The sequence below is a fragment of the Nematocida minor genome (genome assembly GCF_024244105.1).
Source record: "Nematocida minor strain JUm1510 chromosome Unknown 7872, whole genome shotgun sequence".
Lineage (NCBI taxonomy): Eukaryota > Fungi > Microsporidia > Nematocida > Nematocida minor.
Window position 1 is genome coordinate 73,547 of NW_026250391.1, and position 16,903 is coordinate 90,449.

Consider the following 16,903-nt stretch of genomic DNA (forward strand, 5'->3'; position numbering starts at 1 on the left):
TGAAATGCGATTAAATTTAAATGTATACATTCTCCATTTGCCAAGAGTTTTCTGCACACAAAAATTTCCAAAAATGAAAATTAAATTGCAAGTGGTACAGTCTAATGGCATCTGTTCAGAGAAGATGAATACTTGCAGAATGAAAATATAAGAGAATACTAGTGATTGATACTGAAAATTAAATATATGTTTATTCGATGCTAACAATGCTAGTACAGACAGAAAAACCTTAAAATTAAATATAAGATCTACTCTCTAGAAGCGGATAGCACATGAAAGCAGAGAAATACAACTTCACTGTTCTCTAGTGAGATAAAATGGTTGCCTCTAAAAGTAAATGTTTGCTTATTAGCACAAACAATATAAAATGAAAATAATTTCTATTTGTGTATGCGCTTTAAAATAATAGATGGTTCTATGTCTTTTGTGTGCCAGATAGAAGGAGACAGAAGAATAGAAACACTGTATGAGGAAGTAGAGTCTAAAATAGGATCCAAGAGATATCTCTTCAAGGGAACTCCAAAGTGTCTGGTCGAAAAGTCTAGCAAGCTAATTTCCGAGGTCTTTTCAGACTTGGAGTGCATATACGCTGAAGAGTCGTCGAAAGTAGAGGGCCCTGTTGAAACAGCAACAAACACTTTGGAGAATAAAGAAATGGTTTTTTCTATTTTAGAAGTGCCAAGCGACAACTCGTGTCTGTTCCATGCCCTGAGCGAGCTCCTCAACGCAAAGAGCAGCGGGGAGCTGCGAAAGATGGTGGCTAATGAGATCCTGAAAGACCCCAAGGCTTTTAGCCCGTATATAGAAAAAGAGCCCTTTGAGTATTCAACGTGGATACTGCAGCCAAACATATGGGGAGGAGCACCTGAAATAACAGTGATTTCAAAGATATACGGAACAAAAGTGTGCGTGATTGACAAAGACCTGAGGGTGTACGGGTTTGGAGAAGAGTTTCGATCGGTTGTCTATCTTTCGTATTCCGGGACATACTACAACGCAGTTATTTCGAAAGACAGAAACGGGAACATCACCAGAAAGTTTCCATACGGGGACAAACTAGCTGAGTCACGCGCTAAGGCGGCTGTAAGGTCTTTTTTCAGCGGCTAAGGAAAAGTATTGGATAGTTCAATAAGCCACGAATAAAAATTCAGGGAAACAGATAGGTTTCTTGTGTGATAAAACAACTGATCCGTTATTCAAACATCAATCATTCTGCAGAAATCTGAATCAATAGAAAAAGTCAGGTACAAAATAAATCTATAAATACAGAAAGAGATGTGCACTATATCATGAACAAAACAACAGCATTAATATTTGGATTACTTATTCTATCATTCTTCACAGTAGCAGTTAAAGCTGGAGGTGAAGTAAGCGGATCAAGTATGCAGCAAGACGACTATGAAGAAACAGAGGATGTTGAAGAGACTGTAGAGACAACATCAGTTGAGGAAAGTCAAACTGATGCAGAAGTTTCTGGAAGTCAAAGTTCAGTTGTTGCTGGAAGTGCTCAAACCGCAGATGCTCAAACTCAAACCGATGCAGAAGAAGATCAAAGTCAAAGTGCAGTTGGTGCAAGCTCACAGCAGGGTGCAGTTGTTGCTGGAAGTGCAGAGGAACAAGGTACTCAGACCAAAGGTGGAGTTGTTGCAGGTAAAAAGACACAAGGTACTCAGACCAAAGGTGGTGCAGCTGCAGGTGCAAAGACACAAGGTACTCAGACTCAAACCAAAGGTACTCCTGCAATTAATTCTGATGGAGGAAATCCCTCACGAAAAGGGCATAAATAATACTAATCAAACCTATATGAGCAAGACAAACTCATTACTCTAATAAAAAGTTAATACTTTATTTAGTTTTTATGGTCTATGGCAACTTTCTAAAAATATCATTTCTCCAGCTTTCATTTTGTGTGAGAATGGAATTAAAAATTGTACGATTTAAGTTATAATTCCATAATATACAGCAACTGTAGATCGGTCTAAGCTCGTTGTGCTTGGAATTAGCGCTAGAAAAGGTTTGCTGCTATTCATTGTGAGTAGAACATACTAAGATGAAACTTCCATGATGTACGGTTTTTTGTTGAAGATTTTAAGACCTTCTGTGATGTCAGAAGTCTCCAACTTTTTTAGAGAGCTGAGCAATTCTTCTTCCGTAAGAGATCCCAGGCCTATGGAAAATAGATAGCTTGGCAGATCAAGCTGCTGCAGTGTGATTCTGCTTGGCTTGGAGTGTTTAAATTGCTCTATGTCTTTTTTGATGTTTTCTGCTGCTTTTTCTACCATGCTGGCGATGGATATATTTTTGTACACATTCTTTGGAATTGCAAAGAACAGCAGGCCGCCTGCATCTGTGTAATACAGCTGCGGGCTGAGGTTTAGCCCTGCGGCTAGACTGTGCTTCTCAATGGAGTGGGCAATCGCCAAATAAGATGCATACGATTTTATGTTTTTTCTGTAAGGTATTTTATATCCAATCAGTACAGTTGATGTTTCATCGTGTAGAGAATTCTTCTCTTTTTGGAAGGTCTTTTGCACTCTATCTTGTACTGCATAAGTACCTTGATCAGAAAAGGCATCTTTTATTTGCACTCTATCTGGCTCTGTAGATGGCAGTCCATCCATTTGACTGCTGTTTTTTAGAGCGGGATGCTCTCTCGCTGTTTTAAGTATTTCCTCTGGGTTTATGTTTCCCACAGCAACTAAAAGCGTGTTTCCAGCAGTGAATGTATTCTGCAGAAAAGACTGCAAGTTATTTCTTGTAATTTTCTGGAGGGTTTCTGGAGTCCCAAGGATGGAAGAAGCGAGAGGCGTGTTTTCAAAAACCTTTGATACGAAGTTTTCATGCTTTTCAGATGCAGTATTTTGAACGTGTTTTATTTCGTTTTCAATCCGAGGCATTTCCTTTTCCATGCTGTCTCTTGATACGCTGTGGTGCATGGCTGAAAGAAGCTCTTTTGCCAGCTCAGCAGATTTATTATTGCTTTTTCCATGGCCATATATGGAAATGTGTGTTTGGGTTGTTTTTCCATTTATATCGTACTTCTCTTTTGTCTGCGGACTGAGCTGTCGAATGAGAACATGCTCTAGCATGTGTGCTGCTCCATCTGGAAGAGATTCTCTTCTGTTTCCAATAGATCCTCCTTTTCCAGAGAGACCAACCAGATACTCCTGAACAGGCATCTGTCTCAGAAGGACACTTATTCCATTTGGCAAACACTCTCTAATTATTCTGTTTTTAACTAAAGACATTGCAACAGAAGAGTTTTCTTGCAAAAATAAAAGAGAAAGAACAAAAATAGAAAATCAGTGGAAGGCTCAAGTTCAGCCATTGTAGAGCCATAAAAAGTAATCTAATAGAGAAATAAACAAAACTATCTAAGTAACAGTCAATATATTTGCAATAGTCCACTAAGTTAATATACTATCTATAACAGCAGTTATGCTCTCTTTCCAAGCGAAAAATAGAATACTACACACAATTATACCTCTAGTAGCAAGAAATATATAAAAATAAAGAACAAAAGTGTAAACTCTGCAGATTACATTTTCAAAGCACTAAATAGTCTGAGTTTATTTTTCTAGAGTCGCAATTTTTTATTGCCTTTATTTCGATGATGCATATGTGTCGGCATTTGCCATAAATCTTTCCTTGAGCGCATTGAACATCTTTTTGTACTCCAGACAGTTTCCTCTGGTGCGCTGGAATATAATGAGAGTCTCTGCGCCGTTTTTCTTCAAATAGATTTCTCCGCTGATCAGATTTTTTGAGCTGTCAACTGTGCTAAATGAAATGACATTCCCTGACGTTCTGTACGGAATCAGAATATCCTTCATAGACCGGCAAAGAACCTGCATGCTTATACCAGGCGATGCGCAGCTGTATATTCTGGTCGCAACTGGGAACGTGTCGTAGCTCAGAAAAATAGGCTGCGAGCTCGAGTCTCTCCCTGCCGGAGAGTTGCACATATCTGGCTGCGAGAAAGCAGGCATCTCAGGAGGTGCTAGCTTAGACGCTACAAGAACAGGGGACCGAACTAATCCATCAGGGCCCATGTAAATATTGGGGCTGCTGAGCCACGCATTCTCGCTCAGTTTGTTAAATTTTATCCGTTTTTCAGATTTAACTGCCAAACACTTTTCGATCAGCTCCAGCTTATTTTTGCTCAGCAGATTGAACGGCGAGTAGTCTCGAAATACGCTCAGTCTGAATCTTTCAAAGTTTTTGTCCTCTGGGCACGGGCTCTCCCAGGGCACTACGCCCGTACAAAGAACCAAAGCCACCACGCCAAATGACCATATGTCAACGAGCTCTCCATCGTACTCGCCGTAGTATATGTCAGGCGCCATGTAATTGGAGCTTCCGCACTGCTTTGTGAGAGATCTGCGCCCATTTGCATCCCTGTAAACCGTTGAGCACCCAAAGTCCGTTATAAGCAGATTGTAGTTTTTATCTAAGAGAATATTTTCAGGTTTTATGTCTCTGTGGCATATGCCTCTGCTGTGGATGTGCTTTAAAACAGAAAGGAGCTGTTTCAAATACAAGTGGCAGATATCCTCTGGCAGCCCAGAGCCTGGGTCTATGTACATAAATAGCTCGTTTTTTATTGCATAGTCCATAATCAGGTATGCATGCGTCTTTGTGAAGTGCACGTTTTGCAGCTTTACAATGTGCTGGTGCATCAGCGCTTTGTGAATCGAAGCCTCCTTTTTTGCCTCCTGGCGCCGGATGAGATTATCTGCAAAGATTATTTTTATTGCATATTCCTCGCCGCTTGCGCTTTTCCCCTTTCTTACGGTCGAAGTGGACCCGTGGGCAATTATCTCTCCTATCTGGATGTTTGGAATTTCATTTGTCTCTTGTATGAACCCGCTGAACATGAAAATATTTTTTTGTGCTTTCTGTTGCCAGAGTTATAGTTAGCAATTCAATAAATTTTATCTTACAGCACTCTCGGATTATCCCACAAAACAGCTTCATCTGAAAAGAAGAATCAAAGTGTTTCACTAGAGATAAAAACAAGAGCTTTTCGAACACAAAATACAGCACCAGACTGAACAACTATTGACTTTATTAAACATAGTATTCCAGTTTCTTAGCAGCTTGGCTGGACAGTTTTTCGCCAAGAATAAACGAATGTTTCAGCAGCTCGGTGGCCGTGGGCCTGTTTTTTCTATTTCTCTGCATGCAATCTTTTATGAAAGAAACCAGCTCAGGAGAAGTCTCAGAGTCGATTTTTATTCTGACAGTCTCTTCCAAAAACTGTCTAAACTCTGCGTAATCTTTTGTGTTTCCGCCTGCATTTGCGTTGGGTGTTTTTTTCTGAAAATATGCGGACTTTCTGTTTGCCAAGAAGAGAGACATGGCTCCTACGCACCAAATATCCGAAGCAAAGCCGTGGATGCTTGATATCCACACCTCAGGGGGCTTGTACGGGAAGGTGCCGTAGCATCGCTTTGGGTACGTTTCTTCCTGCTGGCTCTCTGGGAGCTTTCGAGAAAACCCAAAGTCAATGATTTTGTAGATTATGTTGCTGTTTTCGTCTTTGTACCCCATTACATTTGCTAACTTAAGATCCAGATGCGCAATGTGGCTCCCGTGCAGATACTCCAGGCCTTTCAGCGTGTCTTTCATAATATCTCTGATTTCATTCTCCTTCTTTGCATTCTCTTTCAGAGACACCTTTACGTTCAGCGCCTCAATGAAGAGCCACAGAAGAGCTTGGTCTACGCCCTTTGAGTTAATATAGTTGCACCGGTATGTCAAGTGCGTCTTTACAACATGCGGATGGTCAACCATCGTAGAAATAGCCTCTTCTTCCGGATTGTTCTCCATTTTCAGTATTACTCTTTTTATAATTATTTTATCTGCCACTCGGCCTTTCTTCTCTTGCGGGTCGCTTTCTGTTTCTTTTATTCTCAAGTACTGGCGGATGTTTCCCGTCAGCTCAAAGACTGCAGTCATTTCAGAGAGTCTGATGGGGTTTAGATCTGGAATGAAGTCTATTTTTGCAAACTCTTGGTTCTGCTCTTTTCGCGTTGAGTACCTCAGGCAGTTGTCCACTTCATCATTTATTTGGTCAAAAAGGTCATACATTTTCTCAGAAATAAGAGCATGCTCCTGGACCCCCATGAAATTATTTTTCCGTCGAAATAAAAAGAATATAAGCGTGAAAAGAATGCAGCACTGAATGCCAACCAGAATGTATATCTTTTTCCTCTGAAGCTCAGCCCGGACAATCTTACTGGATGGTAATAAGAATGTTTTGTTTTGCATAGTTCTCTTTAATTCTTTGTTTATACTTACAAATTTTCCAAAGATTAAATTCATATTTAAGATAATTGCGAGCTATCTGCGAAGAGCAGGCTGGAGCAGCAGCGAGAGAGAAAAACCTGGGTTAAAACGCAGCAAAATAATAAGAAAAGAGAAACGTAAATATGCAGCCATGAAAAATTTTTATGACACGTTTACAGCTCTGCAGACGGGACTCAAGTCTACCGGAAAGTGTCTCCGGGTTGGCAGTCAATAAAAAATACATTGTAACAGTGAGAAACAGCGGAGTGGTCGAAATATTCAGCAATCCCTATCTGTTCAAGATAAGCAGCCTTGATACTGGGATGAGAGATGTGCACTCGGCTGAGTTTGATGGAGATACGTTGGTTATTAACTCCCTGTCAGAGGGGATACTGTATTTGGACATGGCAACATTCACCATTAGGAAAGACAGAGCAGAAGGCGCGTGGAAAGTCTACTTCAAGAACGGAAAAAAGATGGTCATTTACAGCCTGGTTGAAGGGGGCTCAGAGCTCCATGTAAATGGCGCGCTGGTATACAGGAGCATGGGGTACATTCTAACTGCGTGTTTTGGAAACGAAGAAAATTCTTTTTTAGTGGGAACACACACAGGGAGATTCCTCCACATTAAAGACGGGAAAGTAGCATTCGACATACCGCTGAGCTCTGGGAGCAGAAATGATCCGCTGACAGGAATAGCCTCAGTGGTGGGGTCAGAGTACGCAGTGACCACAATGGGCGGTGATCTGCACATTATCGACATAGATGCAAAGGAAATCAAACAGATGATCCAGGTAAGAAACAGCTCTATCAATGGAGTTTGCACAATTGGGAACAAAATACTGATGATCGGCGCAGACCCAAGGGTAATATGCTACTCGAAGACAGCAAGGTACTACGCAAAAGAGTTCCAGCACGACTTCCACAAGGCGGACGGTCTTTTCATCAAGGAGTGCGACGGGAACATCATCACAGTCTCAGAAGATCGAACTATCAACATTTGCATTATTCCCAAAATAGACAGGCCCATATCCATAAAAAGATACCAGGATTTACCGTGCTCATACTCCAATGGAAAGATGTATTCTGTCACAGAGAATGAAATGCGCATCTACGACGTGTCCAAGGACAAAGAGAACTCCGTGCTCATCTTCAAGCACATCACTAAGAGCCCCATACTGGGCGTAGAGGCAGTTGGTGACAGCTGTGTGATAAGAACAAAGGAGGGCATCCGCGTGTATGAGTACAACTGGAGCAATAGCACAGTGGCAATTAAGAAGCAGATTAAAGGCCTTGTGCTGTACCATACGGTGATAGATGGAAGAGTGTGGTATGTTATTTCAAAGAAGAAGTTGGTGCTGGCTGTGTCAAGTATAGAGAATGACGGAAAGACAGATGCAGAGTGGGCCCTGGATGCGCTTGGTGTAGACTACATCCCGTCCCACATAAGCAGAGGCACCGGTGAGAACAGCGTGCTTATTTCTGGCTCTGATGTCGTTCTTTTTGATTTTGAGAAAAACGTGCACAGAAAAATATCTGACAAGAACATTGTCTATTTGATGGCAGTTGCAGCTGGCGAAAGAATACACTGTGCAGGGCAGCACAACACCACAGAGATAAAAGATAGATCAGTGCTGTCTGTATACTCGGGAGATGGAGAGAAGATAGAGGATAGAGAGCTGTCGTTTAGAAGGCCCCTGATTGACATGCAGGAGTGCGAGGGATCGGTATTCCCTGTGATGCAGCGCGGGCTGAAGGTGATAAGGCCTGACAACTCAGAGAAGAATGATGTGGTTCTTGGCCCGGTAGTGGACGGAGTGAAAGTAAGCAAAAACGGAATCAAAGTCATACAGAGGCCATGGGTAAATGCATCGCAGAAGCTTCCTCTGCAGGTACTAAAGGAGAAGTATGGAAGAAAATAGAGAAGACAACCAATCTAATAAAAAGATAAATACAGTTATTTGCTATCTCTCTATCTCATCATCGTCCATATCACTTCTCTATCTTATCTTATCTCTCTTCATTCTTCTAGTATCCCACATTTGAAATAACTGAAAAGCCACCACTAAAACATCTGCGCAAGAGAATGTAAAAAAAGACACACTGTGCATTCACTTCTGCCGCAGATCCTCTGCACTACCGCCCAATAGCTCTTTACCACTCGCTTCCATTGTAGCACACAGCAAAATAACTGCCATTGTAGATAAAAACCATTAAGATCTGTTGGTGATGTAGAATAACTAAAACAGCAGAGTAGATAAACATGAAATAATTAATTGATATTTAATTTTAATGATCACTATAATCTCTTATAGTCTTCTTCCTCTTCTTCCTCCCTTCTTTCTTGTTCTATCAGCAGCAATGGGCGTGATGTCTTCAATGCGTCCTATGCGGAGTCCGTTTCTGGCAAGCGCTCTTAGAGCACTCTGTGCGCCTGGTCCTGGTGTCTTTGTCTTTACACCTCCACTCGCTCTGACTCTCACGTGAACAGCGTTGAATCCTGCGGCCTTGGCCAGCTCGGCTGCTCTCTGGGCGGCGAACATGGCAGCGTATGGACTGCTCTCGTCCTTATCTGCCTTCACGATCATACCTCCCGTCACTCTGCAAATGGTTTCTCTTGAGGTCAAGTCGGTGATGTGGACAAAGGTGTCGTTGTGAGATGCATATATGTGTGCCACTCCGAATACAATCTTTTCTTGGGGCTTTTCTTCTGCTACTTCCTTTGGCATTTCATTTGCTACCGCAATTTCTGGCTGAATTAGCTGGTCTTCCATCTGGGGTATAAAATAAAAAAATATTTTATTATTATTTTTAGAGCTCGCATGTTTTTATGTAATGACTTCACTGGAGAGTGCAGCTACTGCTTCCGCGATGTGTACTCTGGCCCCATTCTCTACTGCGAATGCAGTACTGAAATGTGCCACTACCACATAGATAAACATAAAACTAATGACCACAAAAAAATATCCATTGCTGTATCTGGGCACCTGCCGGACATTGTGGTTGACATAGAAGACTACGGCGTGGGCGTTGATAAAACTGAAACAGAGGACACTGTGCGGCAGTCTTTGATACTTCCAAAAATAGAAAGGAATCTGCTGAAAAAGTGCACACATCTGCCAAATGTTGCAAAAATAACAATCGATAGCAAAAAGTGCAGCAGCTGCGACATAGACAGCAACTCGTGGCTGTGCATCGAGTGCAACAAAGTGTTCTGTGGCAGAGAACAGTACGGCGTAGAGGGAAAAGGGCACGGATTGCAGCACAGAGAAGAAAGCAAAGGAAAGTGCAATACGTTCCTAAAGATACAGAGCATAGACAGCAGAAAGAGAATATGCGATGTGTACTGCTACGAGTGCGATGATATGATATCACACAGTCTGTTTGGCAAGATAGAGAACAAACTAACGCCCACCCCGAGCTCTGATGCTCTGAATACCTTTGAAATTTCGAAAAGACTGAACACAAAAATCGAAGATCTTCACTTGGAGACAGAAGGAAGCTCGATCATCCCGTACACTTTGGTCAGAAAAAAGGGCGGGCTTGCTGACCTAGGGAATACCTGCTATATCTCATCCATACTGCAGGCCGTTACCTACTGTCTGTCTGAGTGCATGGAGAGATTCAACTCAGTCTACGAGATAGAATGCGATAGCCCAAAGGAGTGCTTTGGCTGCCAGTTCAAGAAAGTGATTAAACAGATAGACAGATCGCACAGGGAGGAGGTTGAGACATTCTCAGTTGACAGGCTGTGCAGCATTGTGCAGAGCGTGTACCCCAGCTACACCCTGGGAACTCAGCAGGATGCCTCAGAGTATTTCACCGATCTAATCTCTCTAGTAAATAGCTACGATGACATGGGGCATTTTAACGCGATATTTGACTGTTTTAAAATAACGCAGGAAATAATGATAGTCTGCGATAAGTGCAATACGTGCAACGAGCAGGAAGAGGTTGGGTCTATTGTGTATATTGGATCTCAGCAGAAGATCCAAGATTTGTTCAAGGAGGAAGAGCTGCCATCTGTCTGCGACTGCGGGACCAAGAAAAAAAGAAAAATAGTCATACACAGTGCGCCAAAAATATTTACTGTTGGAATAAAAAGAGACTTATCATCCGAGGAACAGTCGCCAACTGAAGAGTCTTTTGCAGTTGAAGACAAAGACGGCAGGAAAGTCATGTATACGCTGATGGGCGCTGTAATACACAAGGGCACAGTGCAGGCAGGGCACTACATCACAGAAATTCCGCTGAAAAGATGTCCAATGGGCGAGTCGATATACGAAGAGTACACAGAGAAGCAGTCGGTCAGCATAAAAAATAGAACACAGGAAGAAAGTAAAAATAGAAGTAGCACGGCACACGGCAGCTCTTCTTCCGAGGGATCTGCACAAAAGAAGTGCAAAAAGTACGAAACAGTCCCTAAAGAAAGAGCATGGGTTGTTTATGATAATGAAAAAACGGGCATACAAGAGCTCCTCTCTTCCCATGCAGCTGTTTTGTTTTATAAAATGTCTTCCAATGAATAAAAATTCTATCAAACTGATTCTCCATCTAAATTATAAAAGACACATCTACTGCCAAAATATGAAGTTTCTTGCGGGCTTTTTAAAGGGAAAGTGCATGCAGTGTCTTGTGGATGATTACAAATCAATTGTAGAGATATGCTCGTGCGGTATGGAGCTGTGCGAAAAGCACGCGTTCTTCCACGTATTCGAGCAGCACAACCGATTTCCCATTGAGATATCTGAAGAGAATAATAGAATGTATGCTGTAATAAGGACAAAAGACTGCTCAATGATCGAAGGGCTCCTGGAGATCTTAAAGTGCAAGAGCTTGGCTGAAATGTCCACACACTCGGCGAAAGAGTTTGGGCCGTGCATGCACGTTTTCAGAGTGTTCAAGGAAATGGCTAAAATAGCCAACCAGATATCGCAGATAGTTGTGTACTATGCCTCCAGTGAGTGCTGCATATGCTCCCTCCAGGAGAACAAGTGGATGTGCATCGCGTGCGGTCTTGTTTTCTGCGGCAGAAATAGACACAATATAAAGGGATGCAGCCATGCGTACAAACACTTTGAGAAGACACAGCACTCTTTGTTCATCACTCTGGATGATTTTGACCCCGGTAATTTGAATATGCTGGCTTTCTGCTGTTTCTGCAGCGTGTTCATAAGAGATGAAATAATCCACGAGATATTCAGCTGTAGATACATAGCAAGGAGCGGGTGTCTATCGTGTGACAGTGTAGATATTGAAAAAGAAAAAGAAAAAAAAAGCTGTCAACTGTGCAGAGAGTTACACTTTAATGCAGAGAATTTTACTGCAGAAAAAAGAAGCCCTGAGCACGTTCTGTCCATAGTGCAGGCTATCTCCTTCTGCATTCTCAGCTCTGGGAATGTAAACATTTTCAATGATCTTGTGATAAAGGAGAGCAACTGCGAGTTTAAAAATGCAGTGAATGAAATTCTTGCTAAAATGATGTCAATGCACGCTCTCAGAGTGAACGGCTATGTATTTGTAGACCACATTGAAGAGCTAGTCAACAGCTCATTTGAAAGGTGCGACGACGACACACAGATGGATGCAGCAAGATTCTTTAGGAACTTTATGTCTCTTTTGAAAAGAATTGAGACCGGCCCAGCTAGCAGAAAAATATCGAATTTATTCTACATTCTTCTGAGGTCGTCCATAACCTGCGGGGAGTGCAAAGAGAAGTGGGACAGATCGGAAAAAGTTTGCATTCTCTATCTGAAGCCCAACCAAACAGTTGCAGAGTATTTTTCCATCAAGCAGCTCGATAAGCCGTGCAAGTGCGGGGCAAGGACAAAAACCATTGCATCGTGTCTTTCGAATATTCCCACCATTCTGGCAGTTCGTCTCAAACGGCCGGCTAATTTCATTCTGGGCGAGAATGCATGCCCTCAGATAGAGAGGGAGCTGTGCATTCCGTACAGAGAGTACGAGAGAAGAAGCGATGCAGTGTCCGCACAGGATGACTCGTCCACCTTTAATGACACCAATACTTCTGATGATGAGACTCTGAAAAGTGATCTGATTACGACAGATCTCATATCACCCGATGTTTTCAAGAAGATGCAGACATTTTTTAACCACAGCAGCGACTGCACACAAAAGAAAAATGCACCCCCAAAGGAGAAAACATCATTTTTAACGTACAGACTGAAGACATCAGTTGTCTACCAGAACAACAGCCATGGTGGATACTATTTCACGCAAATACTGGATGAAAGAGAATCTTCTAAGAGCGATAATAGTGGACTGGACAGTGTGCGCTGGGACACTTATATTGACGGCGAAATCTTCAAAGCCCCTCTCTTCAAAGCAGATGCAATACTTCTGTTTTATGTTCGCACCGAAAATTAAAATAAACGAAATGTTACTGTACTTCTTTTGTTACAGTTTTGCACAAAATCAATTGCAAAGTCCAGCAAAATCCTGCGCTTACCGCTTCTGTACATAAATTAGCAGGTATATAATCAGCAGATAATAATGGTAAAATGGTTTATTTGACAATTCTATATAATTCAAAAGACTGTACAGTTTTATGCGGTCTTTGGGTGCTACTGGAGCAGATTCAGAAGCAGGATGTTAGACCCCTTGATGAAAATGAATCCCTTCTTTTCGTTGTTGTCTTTCAGGACACTTTGGAGGACTACGTTCAAATACTGATCAACTGCCAGCAAGGTGCCGTGGTACACGTTATCACAGTACGTGGTAACACAGACACTCGAGTGGATAAAGTCAGAAAGTTCTTTCATGTGAAAATATTTTAAGAAAATGGAAAGAATAAATATTTCGTACAAGAAAACGAAAAAGAATGAAATCTACAGAGCACCGCAGGAGATATATCTGCACGATGCAGTGAACTGCGGGTTCGGGTGCTGCAGTGCTGCCAACCCAAGAATTCGCGAATATCTTCAAAAATCAAACAGGTTCTACATTCTCTCTGACGAGTTCATCCACGACTTTATCCACTTCATAGAGGAGAAAGCTCTCACAAACATAATAATCACGAGAACAGCCATATCAGAGCTGAAAAGGAAATATCTTAACACATTCAGAAGGCTGGAGCGCATCATAGACAGACACAATCTACCGCTAATTGAAGACTTGTTTTCTAAGAGTATTTACGAATTCACCATGGAGCATACTGGTGTGGATTATTACGAAGTGCTGAGCATGTGGTATGCTCGTCATGTAGCAGGCTGCGAGTTTCTACCCGTGCACTCCATAAGAGAAACAGGCAGCACACCGTACCCTCCTTCTCTTTTTGTCTATGGCTCGCCGGGAGTGCTGCCCGAAACAAGAATAAAGGCAGAAACACCGTACACTCCGTATATGGAAGTAGATGCAATGGAAGAGATACAAGACAGAATAGAAATGGGCTCTATCTCCATACCAGACAGCATCGGAAACGGTGAAATCGTGTGCAATATTGAAGGAAACCAAATGAGAATAAGTATTCCCAGAGAGTTCCTAAACCGCGCGATAGATAAGGATTATGTCTTTGCAGAAATAGTAGAAGAAACAGAGGATAAGAGCATAGGAAGAGTCGTGGGGATAGAGAAGAGAAGCAGAAAGCCGTTCCCATGCACAGTGCTGAGACTGCTCAACAGCACACACGCCCTCATGGAGCCAGAAATGAACAACTTACCAATGGTCATTTGCAGAGTACCTGAAAACAAAGACTTAAAGAACAGGATATACTTAGTCGTGGTAGAAGAGTGGAACGAAACAGAAGAGTACCCCATAGGCTACATAATAAAGGAAACAGGAGAGAAGGGAGCAATAGAGGCAGAGACAGCAGCTCTACTAGCCCACCACTCCATCCTAGACCAGCCCTTCGAAACTGCTGCGCTTGAAGAGCTCCCATCTGAGAGCTGGGATGTAACACCACAGGATCTAGCAGAAAGAGAGGATCTAAGAGCGTATCCCATTGCCAGCATAGACCCAGAAGGGTGCATAGACATTGACGATGCTCTCCATGCAGTAGAAAGACCGAATGGAATAGTGGAAATAGGCGTGCACATAGCAGATGTTACACACTTCGTTAAAGAGGGCAGCCATTTGGATAGAGAAGGAAGAATAAGAGGATGCACAACATACCTCCCCAACAGAAGGATAGATATGCTCCCAGGCCTTCTAGGCACTAACCTGTGCTCCCTGCACAAGAATGTAGACAGACTCGCTTTCTCCATCATCTGGGAGGCAAAAATATCCGATGAAAAGATCGAATTCATCAGCCGAAGATTTGCCAAGACAATCATCCGGTCAAAAGAGTCGTTCACCTACGACCAAGCATCATCTGTGCTGGAGACAGGCAGATATAAATCACAGGAGCTAATCGAGTCTCTTCGGATTCTCAAGAAAGCATCTACTCTCCTCAAAAAGGCTCGTCTCGAAACAGGAGCATTTGTCATACACTCAGACGAGTGCAGAATCTCTGCTAGAAATAATAAATACTTCTCAGAGATAGCTGAAAACCCAAGGGAGCACATCATCTCAGAGGAGGACCATGGTGAAGAGCACGACACGCACTCCCTTGTAGAAGAGTTTATGCTGCTGGCTAACCAGCACGTAGCTGAGTATATTTCATCAGTCTACCCAAAAGAGTCTCTCATCAGAGTGCATCCGCGCCCTGCGGCCCTGGCATTTAAACAGCTAGAGAATGCTCTCTCTTTTCTCTCCTCTTCTCCCATTGTTCTTGACCCAAATAATCCATCCGAGCTGTCAGCAACTATCAAAAAATACTCGAGCTCTCCAGAGCTTAAGAGCGCAATAGGGGCATGGGCCACAAAGTGCATGACACAGGCTGTGTATGCTCCATCTTCCATAGGCTCTAAGCTCCACTACGGTCTAGCCATGCACAACTATACGCATTTTACCTCTCCAATCAGAAGATACGCAGACGTGATTGTTCACAGGATATTAACACATGCAATAAATAACGACAGATACGGGCCAGTGACGGAGAGTACACTGGAGGCCATCTGCGACTCTGTCAATCGGTCGTATAGATCTGCCAAATGGGTCTCTAGACACGCAAATGATCTGTACGTTAGATACTTAATAGCTAGCAATACAGTTAATCTTGTGATAATAGGAATAAGCAAAGAGAAGATAGAGGTATATCTCCCGTACTACGGAGTAACAGGAGAACTGCGCCTTTCAGAGGAGTGCAGTGCTGACTCTTCCTCCATCGTCAGAAAGGATAGATCTACTCTGCACCTTTTCTCAACGGTCAGAGCTTCTCTTATTCCAGAAATAAAGAAGGTCTTTGCGTTCAGACTAGCTGGTTAATAAAAGAAATATGCTATAAATATTTGAAGTTTGCAGAGGCGGTTAGTATAATAAATATTAGTCTGTGTTATTAGTTACTGCTCTCTTAGTTCATTCTAAGTTTTATTGGTGCATCGATGAAGCTTGGTTGCTGGAGTAAAATAGTAATTTATTGAATAGCGGGAGAGCATCAAATGCACTGCGCGGGATTTAATTTACGCCAGAAAGCACAAATGAATTTGTCCAAAATTTTGCAGCGCAAATTTCTGCTGAAAATTTTAACTATAAAATAAAAAATTCTGCAAAAAAAGCACCCTTGCAATGGCAGTAAGAAAGACACAAAATAAAAAAGAAGAAAAAATTATTGAGGAAGACAAAGTAGTAGGCTCTGGCTCCGAGGAAGCATCCAGCGGAGCAGAGTCAGAGGAGCAGACCGCATCCGACGACCAGTCATCCAACAACTCAGCATCCGAGGCATCAGAGTCCCCAACTGAAACCGGATCTGAAGAAGAAGCATCTGAGGAGGCATCCGCAGAGAGCGAGAAGCAGGCAGAGCCAGAAGAGTCCAAGGACGACAGAACAGTCTTCATCAAGGGCATCAGCTTCAACGCAACAGAGGAAGACTTGAAGGATCTTTTCGGCAAATTCGGAAACATCACCGAAGTCAGAATCCCAAAGAATAGAGACGGAGTCAACGGCAAAGGATTCGGATACGTTGAGTTTGACAACAAAGAGTCGTGCATCAAGAGCAAGGAAGAGCTCAACGAGACAGAGTTCGGAGGAAGAACCATCATTGTGGATCTCGCAAAGTCTGGGCCAAGAAACGGACCAGAGGGCGCAAGAAACAACAACAACAGCAGAGCAGGAGAGCACACAGTTTTCCTCGGAAACATTCCCTTTGACGTAGAGAAGGACGACTTCCTCTCCCACCTCAAGGGATACGCAGACATCAAGCAGCTGAGAATCCCAGAAGACAGAGAAACAGGAAGACCCAAGGGATTCGCATTCGCATCGTTCGAGTCAGACCAGGAGGCACAGAAGCTTATTAACTCCAACATAACCTACATGGACAGACCAATCAGAGCACAGATGTCAGAGAAGAAGGCAAGCGCAGGACCCAGAGGCGGATCTTTCGGAAGAGAGGGCGGCTTTGGCGGAAGAAGAGACGGAGGGGAGAGATCATCCGGTTTTGGAAAGAGAAGCTGGTCCTCTGAGAACACAAGCAACAAGAGACACGTTAAGTTTGAATAAATAACTGGCCTTTTTATTCGCAGTTTCATTAAACAACAGTCCACTATCTTATTTATCT

The 16,903-nt window shown here is 42.7% G+C and overlaps 12 protein-coding genes across 12 annotated transcripts; 7 read left to right on the plus strand and 5 right to left on the minus strand.

Annotated features, from left to right (window-relative positions):
• Nucleotides 1-390: 390 nt before the first annotated feature.
• Nucleotides 391-1,107, plus strand: NEMIN01_1321 (ubiquitin thioesterase OTU1; the record flags this gene model as incomplete). Its single annotated transcript, XM_051477263.1, has 1 exon — nucleotides 391-1,107. One exon carries the CDS (start codon nucleotides 391-393, stop codon nucleotides 1,105-1,107), a length of 717 nt encoding a protein of 238 aa, XP_051333223.1.
• Nucleotides 1,108-1,461: 354 nt separating this feature from the next.
• On the plus strand, nucleotides 1,462-1,830 carry NEMIN01_1322 (uncharacterized protein; the record flags this gene model as incomplete). Its single annotated transcript, XM_051477264.1, has 1 exon — nucleotides 1,462-1,830. The coding sequence occupies one exon, from the start codon at nucleotides 1,462-1,464 to the stop codon at nucleotides 1,828-1,830; it is 369 nt and encodes a 122-aa protein (XP_051333224.1).
• A 215-nt stretch (nucleotides 1,831-2,045) lies between these two features.
• NEMIN01_1323 (uncharacterized protein) lies at nucleotides 2,046-3,248 on the minus strand (the record flags this gene model as incomplete). Its single annotated transcript, XM_051477265.1, has 1 exon — nucleotides 2,046-3,248. The coding sequence occupies one exon, from the start codon at nucleotides 3,246-3,248 to the stop codon at nucleotides 2,046-2,048; it is 1,203 nt and encodes a 400-aa protein (XP_051333225.1).
• Nucleotides 3,249-3,602: 354 nt separating this feature from the next.
• On the minus strand, nucleotides 3,603-4,877 carry NEMIN01_1324 (serine/threonine-protein kinase CHEK1; the record flags this gene model as incomplete). Its single annotated transcript, XM_051477266.1, has 1 exon — nucleotides 3,603-4,877. One exon carries the CDS (start codon nucleotides 4,875-4,877, stop codon nucleotides 3,603-3,605), a length of 1,275 nt encoding a protein of 424 aa, XP_051333226.1.
• Nucleotides 4,878-5,070: 193 nt separating this feature from the next.
• On the minus strand, nucleotides 5,071-6,129 carry NEMIN01_1325 (uncharacterized protein; the record flags this gene model as incomplete). The annotated part of the gene is made up of 1 exon (XM_051477267.1): nucleotides 5,071-6,129. The coding sequence occupies one exon, from the start codon at nucleotides 6,127-6,129 to the stop codon at nucleotides 5,071-5,073; it is 1,059 nt and encodes a 352-aa protein (XP_051333227.1).
• A 326-nt stretch (nucleotides 6,130-6,455) lies between these two features.
• Nucleotides 6,456-8,213, plus strand: NEMIN01_1326 (uncharacterized protein; the record flags this gene model as incomplete). Its single annotated transcript, XM_051477268.1, has 1 exon — nucleotides 6,456-8,213. One exon carries the CDS (start codon nucleotides 6,456-6,458, stop codon nucleotides 8,211-8,213), a length of 1,758 nt encoding a protein of 585 aa, XP_051333228.1.
• Nucleotides 8,214-8,600: 387 nt separating this feature from the next.
• Nucleotides 8,601-9,065, minus strand: NEMIN01_1327 (small subunit ribosomal protein S14e; the record flags this gene model as incomplete). Its single annotated transcript, XM_051477269.1, has 1 exon — nucleotides 8,601-9,065. One exon carries the CDS (start codon nucleotides 9,063-9,065, stop codon nucleotides 8,601-8,603), a length of 465 nt encoding a protein of 154 aa, XP_051333229.1.
• Nucleotides 9,066-9,113: 48 nt separating this feature from the next.
• On the plus strand, nucleotides 9,114-10,820 carry NEMIN01_1328 (ubiquitin carboxyl-terminal hydrolase 5/13; the record flags this gene model as incomplete). Its single annotated transcript, XM_051477270.1, has 1 exon — nucleotides 9,114-10,820. The coding sequence occupies one exon, from the start codon at nucleotides 9,114-9,116 to the stop codon at nucleotides 10,818-10,820; it is 1,707 nt and encodes a 568-aa protein (XP_051333230.1).
• NEMIN01_1329 (uncharacterized protein) lies at nucleotides 10,813-12,678 on the plus strand (the record flags this gene model as incomplete). The annotated part of the gene is made up of 1 exon (XM_051477271.1): nucleotides 10,813-12,678. The coding sequence occupies one exon, from the start codon at nucleotides 10,813-10,815 to the stop codon at nucleotides 12,676-12,678; it is 1,866 nt and encodes a 621-aa protein (XP_051333231.1).
• A 197-nt stretch (nucleotides 12,679-12,875) lies between these two features.
• On the minus strand, nucleotides 12,876-13,073 carry NEMIN01_1270 (uncharacterized protein; the record flags this gene model as incomplete). Its single annotated transcript, XM_051477212.1, has 1 exon — nucleotides 12,876-13,073. The coding sequence occupies one exon, from the start codon at nucleotides 13,071-13,073 to the stop codon at nucleotides 12,876-12,878; it is 198 nt and encodes a 65-aa protein (XP_051333172.1).
• A 19-nt stretch (nucleotides 13,074-13,092) lies between these two features.
• On the plus strand, nucleotides 13,093-15,615 carry NEMIN01_1330 (exosome complex exonuclease DIS3/RRP44; the record flags this gene model as incomplete). The annotated part of the gene is made up of 1 exon (XM_051477272.1): nucleotides 13,093-15,615. The coding sequence occupies one exon, from the start codon at nucleotides 13,093-13,095 to the stop codon at nucleotides 15,613-15,615; it is 2,523 nt and encodes an 840-aa protein (XP_051333232.1).
• Nucleotides 15,616-15,915: 300 nt separating this feature from the next.
• NEMIN01_1331 (nucleolin) lies at nucleotides 15,916-16,845 on the plus strand (the record flags this gene model as incomplete). Its single annotated transcript, XM_051477273.1, has 1 exon — nucleotides 15,916-16,845. The coding sequence occupies one exon, from the start codon at nucleotides 15,916-15,918 to the stop codon at nucleotides 16,843-16,845; it is 930 nt and encodes a 309-aa protein (XP_051333233.1).
• Between the last annotated feature and the right edge of the window lie 58 nt (nucleotides 16,846-16,903).